Source organism: Schistocerca piceifrons, chromosome X (assembly GCF_021461385.2).
Source record: "Schistocerca piceifrons isolate TAMUIC-IGC-003096 chromosome X, iqSchPice1.1, whole genome shotgun sequence".
Classification (NCBI taxonomy): Eukaryota; Metazoa; Arthropoda; class Insecta; order Orthoptera; family Acrididae; genus Schistocerca; species Schistocerca piceifrons.
In genome coordinates this window covers 384,960,624-384,979,235 of record NC_060149.1, presented here as the reverse complement: position 1 = coordinate 384,979,235, position 18,612 = coordinate 384,960,624, and the positions used below count along the sequence as shown (strand labels likewise).

The following is an 18,612-nucleotide window of genomic DNA, read 5'->3' as shown; positions in this document are numbered from 1 at the left end:
CCCGCGTCCGGCCATCCTGATTTAGGTTTCCCGTGATTTCCCTAAATCGCTCCAGGCAAATGCCGGGATGGTTCCTTTGAAAGGGCACGGTCAACTTCGTTCCCCGTCCTTCCCTAATTCGATGAGACCGATGACCTCGCTGTCTGGTCTCCTCCCCCACATCAACCCAACCCAACCCACTACAGTCAACGGTCTGTGTGATCTGTCGGTGCGATGCTGCGATGTCACTCATGCCAAGGATTTGAACTTTCTCAAAATGCAAAAGATAAGCTTAAAGTACACATCGACTGGGCATGCTGTGTTAAAATCTCCACCTGAAAAGTTCCAGTAACCTTGGACATATCCAATAGCCATCACACACATCTTTCATTTGTAGGAATGACTTTTTTTCGGTACTGAAAACACTGACAATAAGGTCGTAAAATGAAGAAATTTTAATCAACATATCACACATGCATGGAAATACTGTTCATTGTACAACACTTTCTATTTCTATAAGCGTAGTTGTCAGTATAGATGACCAGCGGCAATTAGTCAAACCACGTAGAAGTCAAGCTTTAAATACAGTTCATGTTTCATGGTCAACTTCCGATAAATTTCCGCAGCGTGAGGCAGGAAGGTGTGGCTCTGGTGACGCAGCGAGATGTGCTGTATTATGCATGCGACCGCAGGATAACTCCTCGCCGGAGTGCATCGCCAAGCCGCCCACTACTGCAGAGGTCAACGCTGCCCTCGCCTGGCGGCGCGGTGGCTTCATTAAGGCGATTACTTTACCACTCACCGGCGAACTGCGTCTGGCGCTGCAATCCCAAAGCCGCGTCATTCTGCACGGTCGTCAAAGAAAGCGTTTACTGACTACTCTCCGTACAACCGTCATTTACAAGAACTCCTAAACTGAAGAGAAAGTTAGACATAAACGTGCGTCGATGTCGTGGTCGATAGAGACGGAGTATTAATTTAGACTGCGACTTACCGACCCATGATGTAAAAATGCAGCAAGACTGAATGCCATCCGGTGGCGTTGTGGGTACATGATGCGCTCAGGAGAGAATACAGTAGTAGCAATGGCGAATGGGAATCATTCTAGCTGTGCACCTGATCCCGACGGAGGTTGGAGTCCTCCCTCGGGCATGGGTGTGTGTGTTTGTCCTTAGGATAATTTAGGTTAAGTGGTGTGTAAACTTAGGGACTGATGACCTTAGCAGTTAAGTCCCATAAGATTACACACACATTTTTTCAATCATTCTAGCAAAGACACAGGCCGCAGAAGGTGGAAATCCTCTTACTAAAAGTTTATGATGGAGGGCAGATGGTTATTGCCCGTGCCTGGGAACAAGCGTCTCGGAAACGGGGAAGCTGGTTGGATGTTCGCGTGCTACTGTCGTGACCATCTTTGGAAAGTGGTTGAAGCACGGTGAAACAGCAAGTAGCTACAAGGTGTTGGGTGGCCTCGTCTCATCACAGAATGTGGAGATCGAGAACTTCGCAGGTTGAGAGGGTATGTGATAGTGCAGCGATTATAAAATCGAGTCAAATTGACACATTAACTCGGCGATATGAGCCTAGTTATAAGTAGCACACTGCACCACCTCTGGCCTGGACACATGCACTGATTCTGTTGGAAGCGCGACATAATACTGTCGTATTCTCCTCTGACTCAATGTGGCGCACAAATATTGTAACTGGTCCTCGATATCCTGGGTACTGACACTGCGATGGAATTGATGTACGAGCTGACCCACATATGTTCTATCGCAGACGTATCCAGGGATCTTGCTGGCCACGATACTGTCTCAACACCACCCAGTTGGTTAATTAAGACAAGTGTTATGTGTTGACAAGTTAATTTTCTGTCAAAAATTGGGATCACGCTACTGTCGTGTGAGACGTGACATACCAGTGAGCCATCAGAGTTCCCTCACTCACTACCAGCCGTGACCAGATGTCGTACGCGACGTCTTCCTAGCATAGCATCTCAAAAACGTTCAAAGAATGAGACCTCTCCCCAGGCCGCTTCTATACTGGAGGATGGTCATCCGGAGTAGAGCGGAACCGCGAAGCCATTCGTAAGCAGTCCATGCTACCAGGTACCAATCCACATCCAGCCGTTTTGTGTTGCGGCGTTCCTGGTCGCCTATGTATGAGACGGTAATTCCGTAGTCCGGCTATTGAGACTCCGAGTAATGCTGCAGGATGATGCAGAATTTGCGAGGAGCTGATTACATATTTTTGGATGGGAGGCGTGCTTGGTGCACAATACGACGATGCTCCCTCTTGACGTCCGACGTGGTGGACCGGAATGTTGACAACGAGTACGTCTGCCCTCACGTTTCATACAGTCCAACATCGAGCCGCCGTCACATCTTAATGCCGTAAAAACCTGGATACAGCACGATTTAGCTAGTCAGCCAACCAAATGGAGACCCATTATGAGACTGGAACTAATAACGCTCTCTCACACGACTATGCGGCATATCCGGGTCCTTCACAGTAATCACTGAACATCTGACGCTGTTCACGCCCCTATATGCCCCTGGTTACAACACTAGACAAAAACAATAGGCTTTGGTGGTCGTTCTACCTGTCACAGAGAACTGTAACTGTAATCATTAATATACCCGCCTATAGCGTGTAAGTGTACAAAGATACATTGATATTCCACCATCTCTTCTGACTGCTTCACTTATTTTTAAGGCAGTAGAAATCTAGCTAGGAAAGTACTCCATTTCAAATGACTAAAACCGAACAAAATTTTCGTTAAATACGAGCAGTGTCTGTTCTAGGATCAATCAAGGTCATATATGTGTGAAACTCTACATTTGTGTACAGTCGATGTTTGATGATTAACCAATATAAAGCTCAAGCCGCTAAAGAAACAATACCGTACAACAGACAATTACGACCAGCGGTTACACAAGAGTCATAAACGAAGTACTTTTTGGCAACAAGCTAAACAATTCCTTGAAGCAATATACATGAACATATGCAGCACTTACAGGGCTATATTTCGCAAAACAGATTTTGCTATGTTGTCACATATCCTCTCATTCGGCATCAGAGAGCAAATGTGGAATTTAAATGAAGTGATTAAAACACACACGAATGGAAGAATTCATGTCAAATATCTGGATAATGTGATTGCTGTGGCTTTTGATATTGGATGCACCGAATATGATACAGCATGTTCACAAGTTTCGTTGTCAAGTTCCATACTGTCCTCGTTCAAAAAACCAAACTGCTGAGGTCATCGGTCCCTAGACTTACATACTACTTAAACTAACCTATGCTAAGAACAACACACACACCCATGCCCGAGGGAGAACTCGAACCTCCGGCGGGAGAGGCCGCGCAATCTGTGACATGGCGCCTCAAACCGCGCGGCCACTCCATGCGGCACACCTCATTCAAACTTAACTTTTTTTACACTATTTGCAATTAAAGTAACTATGTGGTTTAAGCGTTGTGCTTCTCCAACGCAAATCAGTTACATTCTTAAGGATGCCCTGCATGCTACTACCTACCACGAAGGGTGGAAAGGTACAAGAGGACAAAAAAAAAAAAAAGGTTCAATTGGCTCTAAGCACTATGGGACTTAACATCTGAGGTCATCAGTCCCCTAGTCTTAGAACTACTTAAACTTAACTAACCTAAGGACATCACACACATCCATGCCCGTGGCAGGATTTGAACCTGCGACCGTAGCAGCAGCGCGGTCCCGGACTGAAGCGCCTAGAACCGCTCGGCCACAGCGGCCGGCTATAAGAGCACAAGTTCAAGGCTTTCGAGTTCAGATCTGAAGCTGTTGGTTTACGCAGTAGACACTCTTGATGTAGAAACACTTCGTTAACTTGTCTGGAAGCCTGCGAAACGCCTGTAAATTATGCTGTATTCCATGATCGGACAAGTGCATGTGCAAACTGACACAGGACGTCTGCAACATGTGTTGTAAGTTTCTGGCATGGAAATTTAGTGACATATTCTTTCGTTAGTAACTCAGAAACGTAGGATCTTCTCAAAAACGTTTGAACGGACTATTTTCTTGTTTTGGTGTGAGGTGCTCCCCTCTAAAAATTTTTAAAGGTGTTTCTGATATTCTCTGCACATATTGTGAACTATAACGGGCCTGTCACACTTCCTGAACTCTGCTTTCGCTTCTGACGACGTTTTTTCGTTAGAAAGAGTTAAAACTTAATTTAATGAAATTTGATTGCCTAAGTAAAACAATCTTTTTTATCTCGTGGTACTCATAGTGGCTACTCTTGGCTAACCAAGAAAATGAAATTAATGGAAAACGCATTAATAAAATCTGTCTACAGTACTTTACAGTGTATCCAGTATGTCAATGTACATTTCAAACACATTGCTTCATCACCAGGGCCTCCTTATGCAAGAACCTTCCTAGCGATGTCACCCCCTCTGCATCACTTATCAACAAAATTCGCAGACACGCGTTTCTGGGGTTTTGACATCGCTATGAAGATCCTTGCATAACGACTGAGGCTGTGATGATGAAGCCGTGCCTCCTTGCAATATATGGGTGAGCTAACAACGCTATAAAAGACAGGAGATGGAATGTGTTATCAAGTTTTCCAACTGTTTTGTTTCAAAAGGACACAATTATCACTCGTTGAGGAAAATGTCATTTAAAAAAAGCGTATAATGAAAACTGAGGTCTTTGCAGATGGAAATTAGTTAGAGTACGGAATAAATAGTGACTGAAGAACCACACGGAGCCCAAATTCAAATCTCACAGCCTCCTTAGAAAGTACTTCAAATTTGCAGTTACATATATGTGCACTGAGAACGTCCTTATAAACACTTCAAACAGCAGAAGGCTAGGATTGAATATGAAATATACAGTACAACGCTATTAACATCTGTAAAGAACACTACTCCAATTCCCGTAAATTTGGCGAAATTCCTTCAGGAAGCTAGTAAGCCATTAGCAGGAAGGTGACTGGATAGAATCTGTTGCAGATGTCTCAGGTAGTAACAGAATGATTTCCTCGTGGCGGGACGGGACCTTGAACTAACCTGGCAGCATACAAACGGCAGTGTTAGTAGAATGTGATAAGAGTCTGACTTTCCCCCGCTTTACACAGGCTCTGCGTACCTGTGGTCAGATCTGTTACACGAATATGACGGAGTATGACATTTTATTCATTTTCTACACTTCCATTACTGCACAGAGGAAGAGAGTTACAACACTAGACTTTTGTTGGGTATTCAGATTTAATATACGATATTCCTCAATTCCATTTGAGTCATCGATAGAACGCAAAGAACCGCAGAGCCTGTGGGATTTCAGTAAAAGAAACATACGCTTACTGCCGTTTGTATGCTATAAAGTCGGCTCACGATTAGGACATCACGTGAGGAAACGTTTGTTACGACCAGGCATCTACGCAGTTGCCATCCTCTGGCCACCACAAGAAGAGGTGAAAGATTGGAGTCTATCGTTGCGTCTTCTACGACGTCAGTAAAGAATATGCACAGTGGAACAAAAACGGACGTCCAGTGGGCTTTTTGTAGGAACTCTATCATAAATGACCCAAAGTGCTTCAGGTAAACAGGAACATAGTGTGTACAGTCCTCTTCCTGACGCGAGTTCAATGTCTCAAGTACTGCACCACGTCGACTGTCCCAGCCAGTCAGTCTTCTGCCTAATTTAAACACAGTGAACAAAAAAATTAGTCATCCCCACAAGACATCACGCTAATACCATAAACACCGCCCCTATTCTTGATAATGGCCTCTGTTCGGCGAGGACCGCCTAGGGGGCTCACAGCTCTTTCATGAATACCTGTGTCGTACGCACTGCGTGCTAAACCATTGTAGTAATTCTTCCTTTCCTGTCCTAAATTTTACTCTTTGACTGTATCTTTTCGTACACTTGGTCTCTAGGACAAATTACTTGCTGACAACCTAGCTGTCTTGTAGGACGTCAAGTAGGCTTTCCCCACTTTCTTCCCTTTATTTTAGACCACATATTTCGATTACCTTATGTTCGCGGTCCCCACATCTAGGTCTGACCATCTTTTCTAAATTATTTTATAGAGTGTGCAGGCCGTGCAGGGAAGGTCGCCCAACACCTAGCATGATAGCCAGTCCATGTGGGGGTCATCAGGTACCGGTACGGTGGTAGCCCCCTGAAAACGCAGGGATTGCACTGTTGATGACCTAGCTGTCACCTCTCCGCGCATGCCGTGGACGAGATTTTTGTCCGTTTGGGGACACCGAGACTCTAGACATGGGGCATTACACAAGGTGGCCTTTGCTTTGTCCGGGTGGCGCCGCTGGGCATAGCGCTCGTTCGGAGTAGGCGGAATCATTGCGGGTGTTTGGCGTCATGAAACGGCCAAAGTTATCAGCCGGTGGTCGTGAGGCTCCGGCGGTCTCTTCAGACAGACCACAATTCAATGCAAAGTATTAAAATTCTGGAAACTTTCCCTCTTCGGGCAGCGCATCGGAGAAAATCTGAACCAAGTGACTTGGAGACAGTTATTCACCTCAGTTTCTGCTTCGTACCCAAACAGATGGCTGGTCCTTTCTCTCTACTGAGCCAGTGTTGTTTGTGGGGAATATTTAAAACTCATTTGGAGAACTTTCTGACCTTAGTAGATTACGAAGTGGTCCCGAGTTGTTACTCTATTGCAAACAACTTGGTTTGTGCCTGTTACCGAAACATGGAGCATGGATTAATTTTTCAACAAAACCTAACGCTGCAGACTGATGAAAAAGTACACGAACACTTGGAAAGGTGGCGGAGCCACTTCATACACCATGCATGTCGAGCCCCTCCAGACAACAATGTTGACACTGACACATTCGTCCTCGCTTTTGAAGTGGATTCGTTTCCAAAGAAGGTCAATATCATGATTTACTGCTTCGATGTGAAGCCGCATTTCCCTCTCTGGCTTCGTATGCCAGCGTTTTAGACAGTCTTCCCGGCATATATAAGACCTGATCTGTGGAGACTGTACTCAACCACTTCACTTTTTCAGGACCCTCTCCTCAGAAATCCACAGATCAGCAGCCCAACACCAGCCAGTCGCTGAAGAAGCCACAGACTCTCGGTCCCAGAGCTGCTCACTCTTCTCTCTTTCTTACACCTTCATGGGATAAGCACTCACAATATTCTCGCCGCTATAAGTTGTGAAAGAGAAGAAGAAGAAATGTAGGGAATATGCTGTCTTGGTGATTTTAGAGGGGCCAGAAACCGCCCCCACACACACCTTCGAACTCCAAATAGACGTTCGTTGATGTTGTTCCACACCCATTGGTGACTGACAGTGATCCCAGGGCGTGACCAGTCCTCCCGGCCCCTTCGCAACTAACCAGGACACCCTCATCCATGGCCCAATAAACCTGTAACGCATACTACTGTCATCTACCAGAACTACAACTAATTTCCTCTTGTTGTGTGATCTGTGTTGCTCTCCAAGAAGCACATTTCAGTGATGATCATTCTCCAACTCTTCGAGGCTACTGTGCATTCTGTCAGAATCACACTGGCCCTGAGAGAGCATCTGGATTGTCTGTACAATGGTTCTAACAGATATCGTTAGTAAGCGGATTCAACCCTGTACTCCACTGATAATAAAGTGCAAGTGCAACCAGTCCCAGTGATCACCAATTGTGAAGTTTACTGACGTGGCCTTACTTACCTTGAAATGACCACCATAACGCAACATTTCTCTCCCCTTTTCTCCTATTTGGGATTTCAATGTTTACTACGTGCTGTAGGGGAGTATCACTTCACTTGAATGGGAATTCTGATCAACCACCTTTTTTCTGGCCTATATCTGTGCTTCTCTCTTATGGTACTCCTACCCGTTTTAGTGCCACCCATGACACCTTTTTGAGGATGTACCTTATGCGCTTTTACCACAGTCTAGACCTTCGCTACAATGGTCACTGCATGTCGAGCTTAGTGTAGGTGACCACTTTCTGGCGATCCTGTCACTTCCTTATGACCACCCAACAGACAACTTATCACGTTGTGATCTTTGAAGAGGTAGCTGGCAGTTGCGTACCACTGCCATGACCTTCACCACCTCTCTGTCAGAGTGAATCGACGAAACTGTGGGAAACGTCTTCCACGCAATCACCCCTACCGCTGGATTTGCTATGCCCCTTTCTAGGGGCCCAATCCGCCACCAGTCGGTGCCATGGTGGACCAAAGACATTTCAGCACCTATTCAGGATCGTCGAAGGGCTCTGAAATGTCTCAAGTGGCTGCCTCCACAGACCACCCCCATCACTTTTAAGTGGCTCCACACTGAAGCTTGCAATGTAATTAAAATCTGTAAGACGGATTTCGGCGAGCGCAACATATCACCCTTACGGGGGTGCTCACTTGTATCCAGCCCAAAAAAAATTTACATCCTTCAAAACACGGCAAAACCAAAAACGTTGTTTATAGATAGCAAAAACTTTAAAAAGCCAAGATCGCATAAATACCGGTATTTTTGTATTTACAGCAACCAGTTTCGACAGACGTTGCTGTCATCTTCAGGTCTTCAAAAATCTTTGTTATAAGACTTGTTCATTTTGAGTTGAAACCTCACGCCAAGTTGTCATGTGAGTAGATAAAATATAGTACACTATGTAAAGGTTTGTCGTAAGTAATACATCTAAAATCAAAAAGCACCTTGTACAGCTAACAATGTCCATGTATGTAGCGTTCACAGATAATTTTCACGTCATAAAAACCACAGTGCACAAACAAATATTTATCCAACCTTGGCTTCAGAAAGTTTTTACCAAGTAAAACAGATCGCACCTTCTGATTTATCACTATGAGAAAAAGCAGTCAAGCTGTTAAAAAAAAAGCTGCTTATAGAACTGTGTTGAGTTAAGATCGTGCAATAAATAGTTGATAAGTAAGAAATTATTTTAGTTATCGATATTTTAAAGTAAGACTCGACACGCAGTAAAATAATAAAAAGACATTATGTACATATATACTAGTACTACGTAAATATTTTATACATACACACAGACATATCTACAGCACTATATGCCCAGACAATAATAAATCCCTAGCTTACTTACTTACTCACCTCTGTCATCATAAAGAAACTATTGATATGCGAGCGCAGCCGCGGCTCACAGCCAGTATCCCATAAAACATTTAAAAACTTAAAAACACTGCAGTTGCGGGGTGGGTAACCGGGGGGGGGGGGGGGGGGGAGCACATCACGAGCTATGTTTCAGCGCGCCTCGTGGACTGTTTCGAACCCATTAAATAAAACCTAATTCTGGGTGGTCGAGTAGGGATTTGAACCACCATCCTCCCGCATTGGTTGTAACTGAAATTAGTACCTAATTAGTTGAAACAGTATCTCAGTGGGTCCAGATTTTTCGACCGGCGATCTGGTAGCGAGTGACTTCCGTGACAAAACGTAACATAAGAGCGCAAACGACAAAGCTGGCGAAAACAACTTTCCTTGTGGTCAGCGATTACATTCGTGCCGGAAGCCAATGCGCACGGCGAGAGATAAGCTGGTGGAACACAGGTTTTCATGCGACGTTACACTTTTAGTCTTGCTTGAACCGAGCGTAAACGCCACACACTCGTGCAGTGTAAATCATAGTCGTGGTAAACGCGCACCAATGGAGAAGAATAGGACGATCCAGCCTGACATAAGGCTGCTACCCAAACAGCTGTGTCTTTTGAGACATAATGATTCATGTGAGTACCATGCGCTTATCGCTTACAACTGAACACCGTCTTAGTCTTAAAATAAATGCTCTGTTGACTGCTTTGCGCATACGAGCTTCGTCGTATCATTCAATAATGGTTCCATTCGTTGTCAGTACAATGAAAATTTGCTGACGATGAAGAGGACTTATTTCATCTAACCAGAAATTCTGCGTTTCATCTGTCTAACATCTCAAGGTGACGCAGTTCACGTTGAACATTTAAATTGTATTAGGCGAACGAAACTTTACTCATCTTTCTAGAATTACTACACATTTCTTTGGCAGACTACTCGAGACCACTTCGTAAAAGGTTCTGTCCGTTTCTTTCCGCTGGTTTTCGCTAATGATAATTCCTCACCTGCATGTAGTCACAAACCTCTAAAGAATTTCTTTTGTAGAAATCATCAAATATTTGGCAGTCACTGTTTGCGCGAAATCGAACTTCCATTTCCATTGCAGATTTTTTCTAAAATTCAAATGCTTGTGCGCTGATGCACTGTGTATCCCGTGTTTTCTGACCTAAAAATATTTTGAAAGATGTTGCACGATTATTCGTTAAATAGTTGCTTTAAAAGCACTAATGAAAATGTAGATATTCCATTGCTTCTGATATATTTCCTCATTGTAAGTCTTTACTATACGAGTCTCTTGAAAAATACCGTTTGTTCGTGAACATTACTCCAATGCACGTTGGAAAAATGTTGTTTTGTGCTCAACCGTGGCAGTTTAGTACACACCTGTGCTATCAATTTAGTGACTTTATTAACAGCAGCTTCAGTATTAGTTCATTTTTCCATCATTTTTAATTAATAGTCTGCATTTGAAAGCTGTAGCAACGTTTTAGAAAAGAACGACAGAAGAATAAATACTTGTACTCTTCTACGGAGCTGCTTGTATTTTGTAGATGTTTACAAAGTAGTAAGTTTTCACTCATGCATCTACAGATATGATTTTTCTGACAAATGTAATAAGCACTTCGCACGTATTCGGCTACGAAGTGTGGATGATCAGTGCAGGTACCAATAGGTTCCGGCCGTACTGGTGATGCATTGCAGATTCCTTACTAAGACCATTTAAGTTGATAATCTGAAGAGAAACTGGACTATGAGTGAGAGCAAATGAAGTTTAACAGCTACAAGGGGACTTACCAGAAGGCACCGATCTTTCCTGCTGTTTCTACTTCACAGACGTATTTATTTATTGGAAATTTATTATTAGTTATTGTTTACCTGCATCAAGCTCTTCCGTGGACAATGCTGCAATTTATTATATGCATAACTAGTGCATAAGGTGTTTTACGATATTCCTGTTTACTGCATGCATATAATCTGACCAACATACCGCAGTCTCATTTACCCTTGAAGAATTCTGACCAAAACCGTTATATGGTACTTGTTTTCATCCAGCCTCGATATCTCAATCAACTTTCACAACCAATTACATCCTTTTACAGCCAGTATCATCATCGTTAGCGATAAAGGCCTCTTCCAAACTGTTCCATACTGCAATCCTACAACCATGTTGCTCTTGCATATTTTACAATACCATCTACCCCACTTTCGTCAGGTTGTCGTCTCGCCTTTTATTATCTTTTGGTATCCTGCAAAGAACTTTCTTGATCCGTCTTAGGCCTGTTCTCCTGGCTACATGTTCAGATCACCTATAATGCATTTTCGTTGCAGCTGTAATTAGGTCTTCCACTTCAGTTAGTTCCCTCATTCATTTGACTGTTTCCCCACCTGTCCTAGTAATTCCAAAGTAGCATCGTGCCATTCCTCACGATTTTTGGGTGGTTTTCGCCTTCGAAGTTTCGTCTCACAGCCATAATTCATAATTGCCAAGACATACGGATTTTTAGGCAAATCACAAACTTGGTTTTGAAAAGATTATTTAATTTACCAAAACCATTCCAAGCCATTTTTACTGTTCTGCTTACTTATTTTGTTGTCAGTTCAGTTGCTGTCTTCAATTGATCTAAATAAAAAATCCCATCAATTGGTTCGAAGCAAACGAAAGTGGTTCATGTGAGTTTGGATTCCTCTATGGCTGCTGACAATATTTTTCGCGATATCTACATCTACACATATAGTCCGCAAGCCACCCTACGGGTCGTGGCGGAGGGTACCCTGTACCACTATTTGCCATTTCCCCTCCTGTTCCACTTGCAAATAGAGCGAGGGAAAAACGACTATCTGTACGCCTCCGTATGAGCAGTAATTTCTCGTATCTTATCTTCGAGGTTCTTACGTGCGACGTATGTTGGCGGCAGTAGAATCGCTCGGCAGTCAACTTCAGATGCCGGTTCTTTAAATTTTTTCAATAGTGTTTCTCGAAATGAACGTCACCTTCCGTACAGGGATTCCCATTTGAGTTCACGAAGCATTTCAGTAACGCTTATGTGTTGCTCGATCCTACCAGTAACAAATCTAGTAGCCCGCCTCTCAATTGCTTCGATGTCTTCCTTCAATCCGACCTGATACGGATCCCAAACACTCGAGCAGTACCCAAGAATAGATCGATCCAACGTCCTATATGCGGTCTCCTTTACAGGTGAACCACTCTTTCCTAAAATTCTCTCAGTTAACCGAAGTCGACCATTTGCCTTCCCTACTACAGTTTTCACACGCTCATTCCACCTCGTATCGCTTTGCAACGTTACGCTCAGATATTTAAACGGCTTGACTGTGTTAAGCAGGACACTAGTAATACCCTATCCGAGCATTACAGGTTTGTTCTTCCTACTCATCCGCATTAATTTACGTCTTTACACATTTGAGGCTAGCTGCCATTCATCGCACCAAGTGGAAATTTTATCTAAGTCGTCTTGTATCTTCCTACAGTCATTCAACTTCGACACCTTCCCGTACACCTCGGCATCATCAGCAGGTAACTAACTGCAGATTGCTACCCATCCTGTCCGCCAGATCTATTTGGTTGGCTCTCCTTTTAATTCTGATTGTGCTACTAAAGTGTTCGAATGTAATGGGCACCGTAGCATTCATGTATACATTGATGTGCCATAAAATTATTATTGCCGCCCGGCAACGTGACGCGTATGGAATGTACTTCGGCAGTCAAATGAAAACGAGACAGATGAAAAAATTAAGTAAACTCTTAATTATTTCAAAGGTAATTTCCATAACTGTTCTGTTAATACATTTATCTCACTGTGAGACTAGACGGTCAATGCTTTCATGGAAAAATGTTTGCAATTACTTACAGAGGCCGGCCGCGGTGGCCGAGTGGTTCCAGGCGCTTCAATCAGGAACCGCGCGACTAATACGGTCGCAGGTTCGAATCCAGCCTCGGGCATGTATGTGTGTGATGTCTTTAGGTTAGTTAGGTTTAAGTAGTTCTAAGTTCTAGGGAACTCATGATCTCAGATTCAGAGCCATTTGAACCATTTGAATTACTTACAGAACCATGATTGTAACCAGGTGTGCACTTCTCCGTCCGAAGCAAATCGAGGTCATGAATGTCTCTCTTCTGGGCTCCAAAGATATGGAAAACGCATAGTGAGAGATAATGATTCCATGGAGGATGTGTGAGCGCTTCCAAGTGAAACTTCTGCAGCGTAGTCAAAACACACTTGGCAACACGTGGGCCCACCCATATGCGATTTTCATATTTTTTGGAGCCCTGAATATAGACTTTCCTGGCTGCCGATTTGCTTCGTACGAAGAGGTGCACGCCTAGGTACAATCATGGTTCCGTGGGCAACATCAAACATTTTTCCATGAAGGGAAAATCGATTAAATTAACAGTTATGGCGATTACTTTTGAAATAATGAACGGTTTACTTTTTTTTATCCGTCTCGTTTTCATTTGACTGGTTCTTATACAGAGGGGCCCAAAAAAATGTATCCACCGTTTAAAAGTCCATAACTGGCAAACTAATTGGCGGAGTTATCTCATCTTTGGTAGTGTAATAGTTTGTAGTTCCGGCAATCCCCCCAAAGCGTTGTATTGCGTTGTTTTGTTTTGTCAGATGACAGTCGCCAGATAGTCAAGTGTTTTGTTCTTAGTTGCACCTAGTTACTCGAGTAAACATGGCTGGCGCAAGGCTTATATTCGATGAAAGGAAGTCAGTTTTGAAGTGGTATTTTAAGCATGAAAACATTAATGAGGTTCAACGGCAATGGCGAAATGAGTATCAAATAGAGCCACAATTCGTCGCATTCGAGACAAATTTGAAGCCGTAGAGGTTCCGCAGACCTAACTCCTCTGGACTTTTACCTGTGCGAGCGGTTCCAGGCGCTTCAGTCTGGAACCGCACGACCGCTGCGGTCGCAGGTTCGAATCCTGCCTCGGGCATGGATGTGTGTGATGTCCTTAGGTTAGTTAGGTTTAAGTAGTTCTAAGTTCTAGGGGACTGATGACCTGAGATGTTAAGTCCCATAGTGCTCAGAGCCATTTGAACCATTTTTTTTTTTACCTGTGGGGAACACTAAAGGACGTCGTTTATCGACAAAAGCCATGCAGATTGGATGTACTTCGAGAATTCATCGTACATTCATGTGCAAATATCCAACTGAACATGTTGCAGTCAATAGTTCATGCTGCAGTTCGGCGGCACCGTTAGTGTGCGGATGTTAATGGTGACCATTTCGAACGTCTACAGTGATATCTTTAAGTTGGACTTTAACCTACACTTTCACCAAAAATGAGACAACTCCGTCAATTAGTTTGCAAGTTATTGACTTTTAAACAGTGGATACATATTTTGGACCCCTCTGTATATACGGTCCAATCACATTAATGTGACCACCGCCTATGTGCGACGTTGACGTGCAATAACCACTCACTGAAGGCAGATAGTAGCACTAGCAGTGGAGGGTATATAAAGCGTGTCGGGGGAACGCGGAAAACAGTGCACTCGTTGTCGTAATGCGGAAACAGAGCGATTATCGGACGTCAAAAAGGGCATGGTCATTCGCTTTCGGGCCAAGGGTGGAATCATTGCCGAAATTACAACGTTTGTAAACTGTTCTGGCGTCGCCGTGGTTAAAGTGTACCGTGCATAGCAAAGTGGCGCTATTCAAAACCGGCGCAGAGGCAACTATGATGCACCACGGGCAACAGATGACAGGGGTAAACGACAGCTGTGGAGGCGTGTAGGGGCGAATAGATGTGCAATTGTTGAGCAACTGACCTCCCAGATGAACCCAGGAGCTAGCAACAGTGTCGTTGAGCCGACGTAGCTGCGTATGGACCTCTGCAGCAGGTGGCTAGTTCATGCACATATGCTGACCGCTGTTCAGTGGCGCCAAAGGTTGCAATTTGCACGCCAGTACCGCAAATGGACATCCACTGTGTGGTAACGGGTACCTTTTTCAAGCGGATCACGTTTCACGTTCCACTGAACCGATGGCCGTTGTCGTGTACGGCGTGAAACGTCTACTCTTGAGAACAATGTCCACCCTCCCATGCAGTTTGTTTTCCCACAGCACGATCTACGAGCAGGGAAATGCAACTTGTCATGCAACTCATAGGGTACCTACGTGGTTCGAACATTACCAGGATGATTGTTGGATGTGAAGTCCGCCAGTTATGCAAAACACCGTTTTTTCTTTCAGTACCCAAACATGTTTCGGCACCACTGTGTCATCATCAGTGGGTTTTCGTTTTTATTTATTCTGCAATGTGAACATTTCTGTTAAATGATTATAAAGTTATGTGCATCTTTAGTTCAAACAACAGATCGTCTCTTTTTGTAAATACCTTTATATTTGGTGTGCATGAATTTTCTGGATCACTTGTGTGTTAATTACTACGGGTAGCTTGTCAAAATGGTTCAAATGGCTCTGAGCACTATGGGACTTAACATCTATGGTCATCAGTCCCCTAGAACTTAGAACTACTTAAACCTAACTAACCTAAGGACATCACACAACACCCAGTCATCACGAGGCAGAGAAAGGGTAGCTTGTCATCTGCGACCAAACGATGTTGATGAGAAAGTTTTTACTGGGAGTTAACCTATCTTCTAGAATGTAATTTAGTTTGTCGCGATGTTTTCGCGCCGATATTCGTTTTTACTTACGTTTTCGTGTGGCAAGCACTTCCATTCTCCGCATCATGCTGAGGTGTTGTGATGCGCACGTAACTATAACAAATATTTTCCACAAATAACGCAGTAAAAACACTTTTCACTTCACCACAACACAGTGTGATTGTCGTTTGTTGTGTGTCCCAGCCCAGTCAGTGTTCATTTGTTCACCAGAGAGTCCGCCACTAAATTTGAATTTTTACTATGTTATTTGTGGAAAATGCTTGTTATAGTTACGTGTGCATCACAACACCTCAGCATGATGCGGAGAATGGAAGTGCTTGCCGCACGAAAACGTAAGTAAAAACGAATATAGGCGCGAAAACATCGCTACAAAGTAAATAACATTCTAGAAGATAGGTTAACTCCCAGTAAAAAACTTTCTCATCAACATCGTTTGGTTGCAGACGACAAGCTACCTGTAGTATTTAACACACAAGTGACCCAGAAAATTCATGGACACCAAATGTAAAGGTGTTTACAAGAAGAAACGATCTGTTGTTTGAACTAAAGATGCATATAATTTTATAATCATTTAACAAAAATGTTCACATAGCAGAATAAATAAAAACGAAAACCCACTGATGATGGCACAGTGGTGCCGAAACATGTTTGGGTACTGAGAAAAGACGGTGTTTTGCATAACTGGCGGACCTCACATCTAATTGCAAACACTGCCAATACAAGGAGATGCAAAACAAAATGATGGATATTACCAGGATGAGTTTACCGTACTCTCCTGGCCACCAGCCTCCCCAGATTTAAACCAAATCGAGATTCTATGGGACCTCATCGCGCCATGGATCCTTAGTTGAGAAACCTAGCGCAGCTGGTCACAGTACTGAAGTCGAAATGGCTCCATATACCTGCGAGTACCTCAATTACTCTCTTCATTCACGTCTTGCAGCAGCCCGCGCGGTAGAAGGTGGTGTCTCATGCTTCTGACAAGTGGTCACATAAATATGACTGGACAGTGTATGAGCGGAACATGGGCTCAAATGGCTCTAAGCACTATGGGACTTAACATCTGAGGTCATCAGTCCCATAGACTTAGAACTACTTAAACCTAACTAACCTAAGGACATCACACACGTCCTTGCCCAGGGCAGGATTCGAACCTATGACCGTAGCAGCTGGGCGGTTCCGGACTGAAGCGCCTAGAAGCACTCGGCCACAGCGGCCGGCCGGAACATGCGGAACCATTCTAGCGACAATATGGTGCGGAAGCGGGGAAATTCACGGACGTAAGCGACTGTGATGAAGGACAGATTGTTATGACATGGCGCCTGGGTACAAGCGTCCGTGAAGCTGCGAAGCTGTTTGGCTGTTCGCGTGCTGCTGTCGTGAGCATCTTTGTATAGCGGTTGAAGGACAGACAAATTCCCCTGATCAGAAACCGATGAAATAGACTGGGATGCTATCGCGTGCTAGCACCGAGCCCACAAACCACAGGCACGAAATTTCCAGGAACTACGTAACTTGTGCGTATACATCTGGTGCCATATACCTCCACAAACCTGACAAGGACTTTTAGAATCCATGACATACAGAACGGATGCTGTATTGCGTTCCAAAGATGGATCAACACAATATTGATCAAGTGCTCATAAAGTTTTGGTCATGAAGTGGATATTTTTCAGTACACTAAGATAGGCTGAATCGCTGCTTCTTTCCCTAGAGCTTTTAGTACAGGCTGCCATTCTATATTCACGAAGATGCAAAGCTGGTACTTTTTGCCGATGATACAAGTATAGCTATCTCACCCGACAGACAGGAATTAACTGATGAAATTGTAAACGATGTTTTTCACAAAATCATTAAGTGGTTCTCTGCAAATGGGCTCTCATTAAACTTTGATAAAACACAGTATATACAGTTCTACACAGTAAATGGAATGACACCATTAATAAATATAGACTTCGATCAGAAATCGGTAGCTAAGGGAGAATATTCAAAATTTCTAGGTGTATGCATTGATGAGGAGTCGAACTGGAAAAAACACACTGAAGATCTGCTGAAACGTTTGAGTTCAGCTACTTATGCTATTAGGGTCATTGCAAATTTTGACGATATATTTCAGTAAATTAGCTTACCATGCCTGCTTTCATTCTCTGCTTTCGTATGGCATCATTTTCTGGGATAACTCATCATGGAGTAAAAGAGTGTTCATTGCACAAAAGCGTGTAATCAGAATAATTGCTGGAGCTCATCCCAGATCATCCTGCAGACACTTATTTAAAGATTTAGAGATCTTCACTATAGTCTCACTCTATATATATATATATATATATATATATATATATATATATATATATATATATATATATCCGAACGAATTCAAAAGTAATAGCAGTGTACATGATCTTCACTACTCAAGGTTAAATCTAACTTTGGCTCAGAAGGGGGTAAATTATTCTGCCACAAAAGTCTTTGGTCACTTACCTAATAGCATCAAAAGTCTGACAGATAGCTATATAACATTTACAAGGAAATTAAAGGAATTTCTGAATGGCAACTCCTTTTACTTGTTAGATGAATTTTTGGATATAGTAAGTGGGTAATTTCCCCCTCCCCACCCCCACCCCCCAAAAAAAGTGTACTGTAATATTTTTTTAATGTAATATCTTGTATAGACACCTTTTATTAACCTGACTCGTTCCACATCATTACGAAGTGTCGTATTCATGATCTATGGAACAAGTACTAATCTAACCTAATCTAATCTAGTTGAACCTTAGTCCAAAGACTTTTCGAACTCTATGACTGCCTGGTAAAGTGTAAATTCAAATTTATAGTTCCACTCTGTAGTTTTTTTCGTGACTTGCAAATGATCCACCGTACTTCATCGCTTTATA

General features: G+C 43.3%; 1 protein-coding gene across 1 annotated transcript in view; it reads left to right on the top strand.

Annotated features, from left to right (window-relative positions):
* Positions 1 to 9,583: 9,583 nt before the first annotated feature.
* The window catches only part of LOC124721208 (beta-1,3-galactosyltransferase 5-like), a 192,626-nt gene continuing 183,597 nt past the window's right edge, over positions 9,584 to 18,612 (top strand). Inside the window, exon 1 of the mRNA XM_047246059.1 lies at positions 9,584 to 9,697. Coding sequence (XP_047102015.1) covers positions 9,619 to 9,697 — 79 coding nt within the window. The 5' untranslated portion in view covers positions 9,584 to 9,618. The remainder of the gene's footprint in view (positions 9,698 to 18,612) is intronic.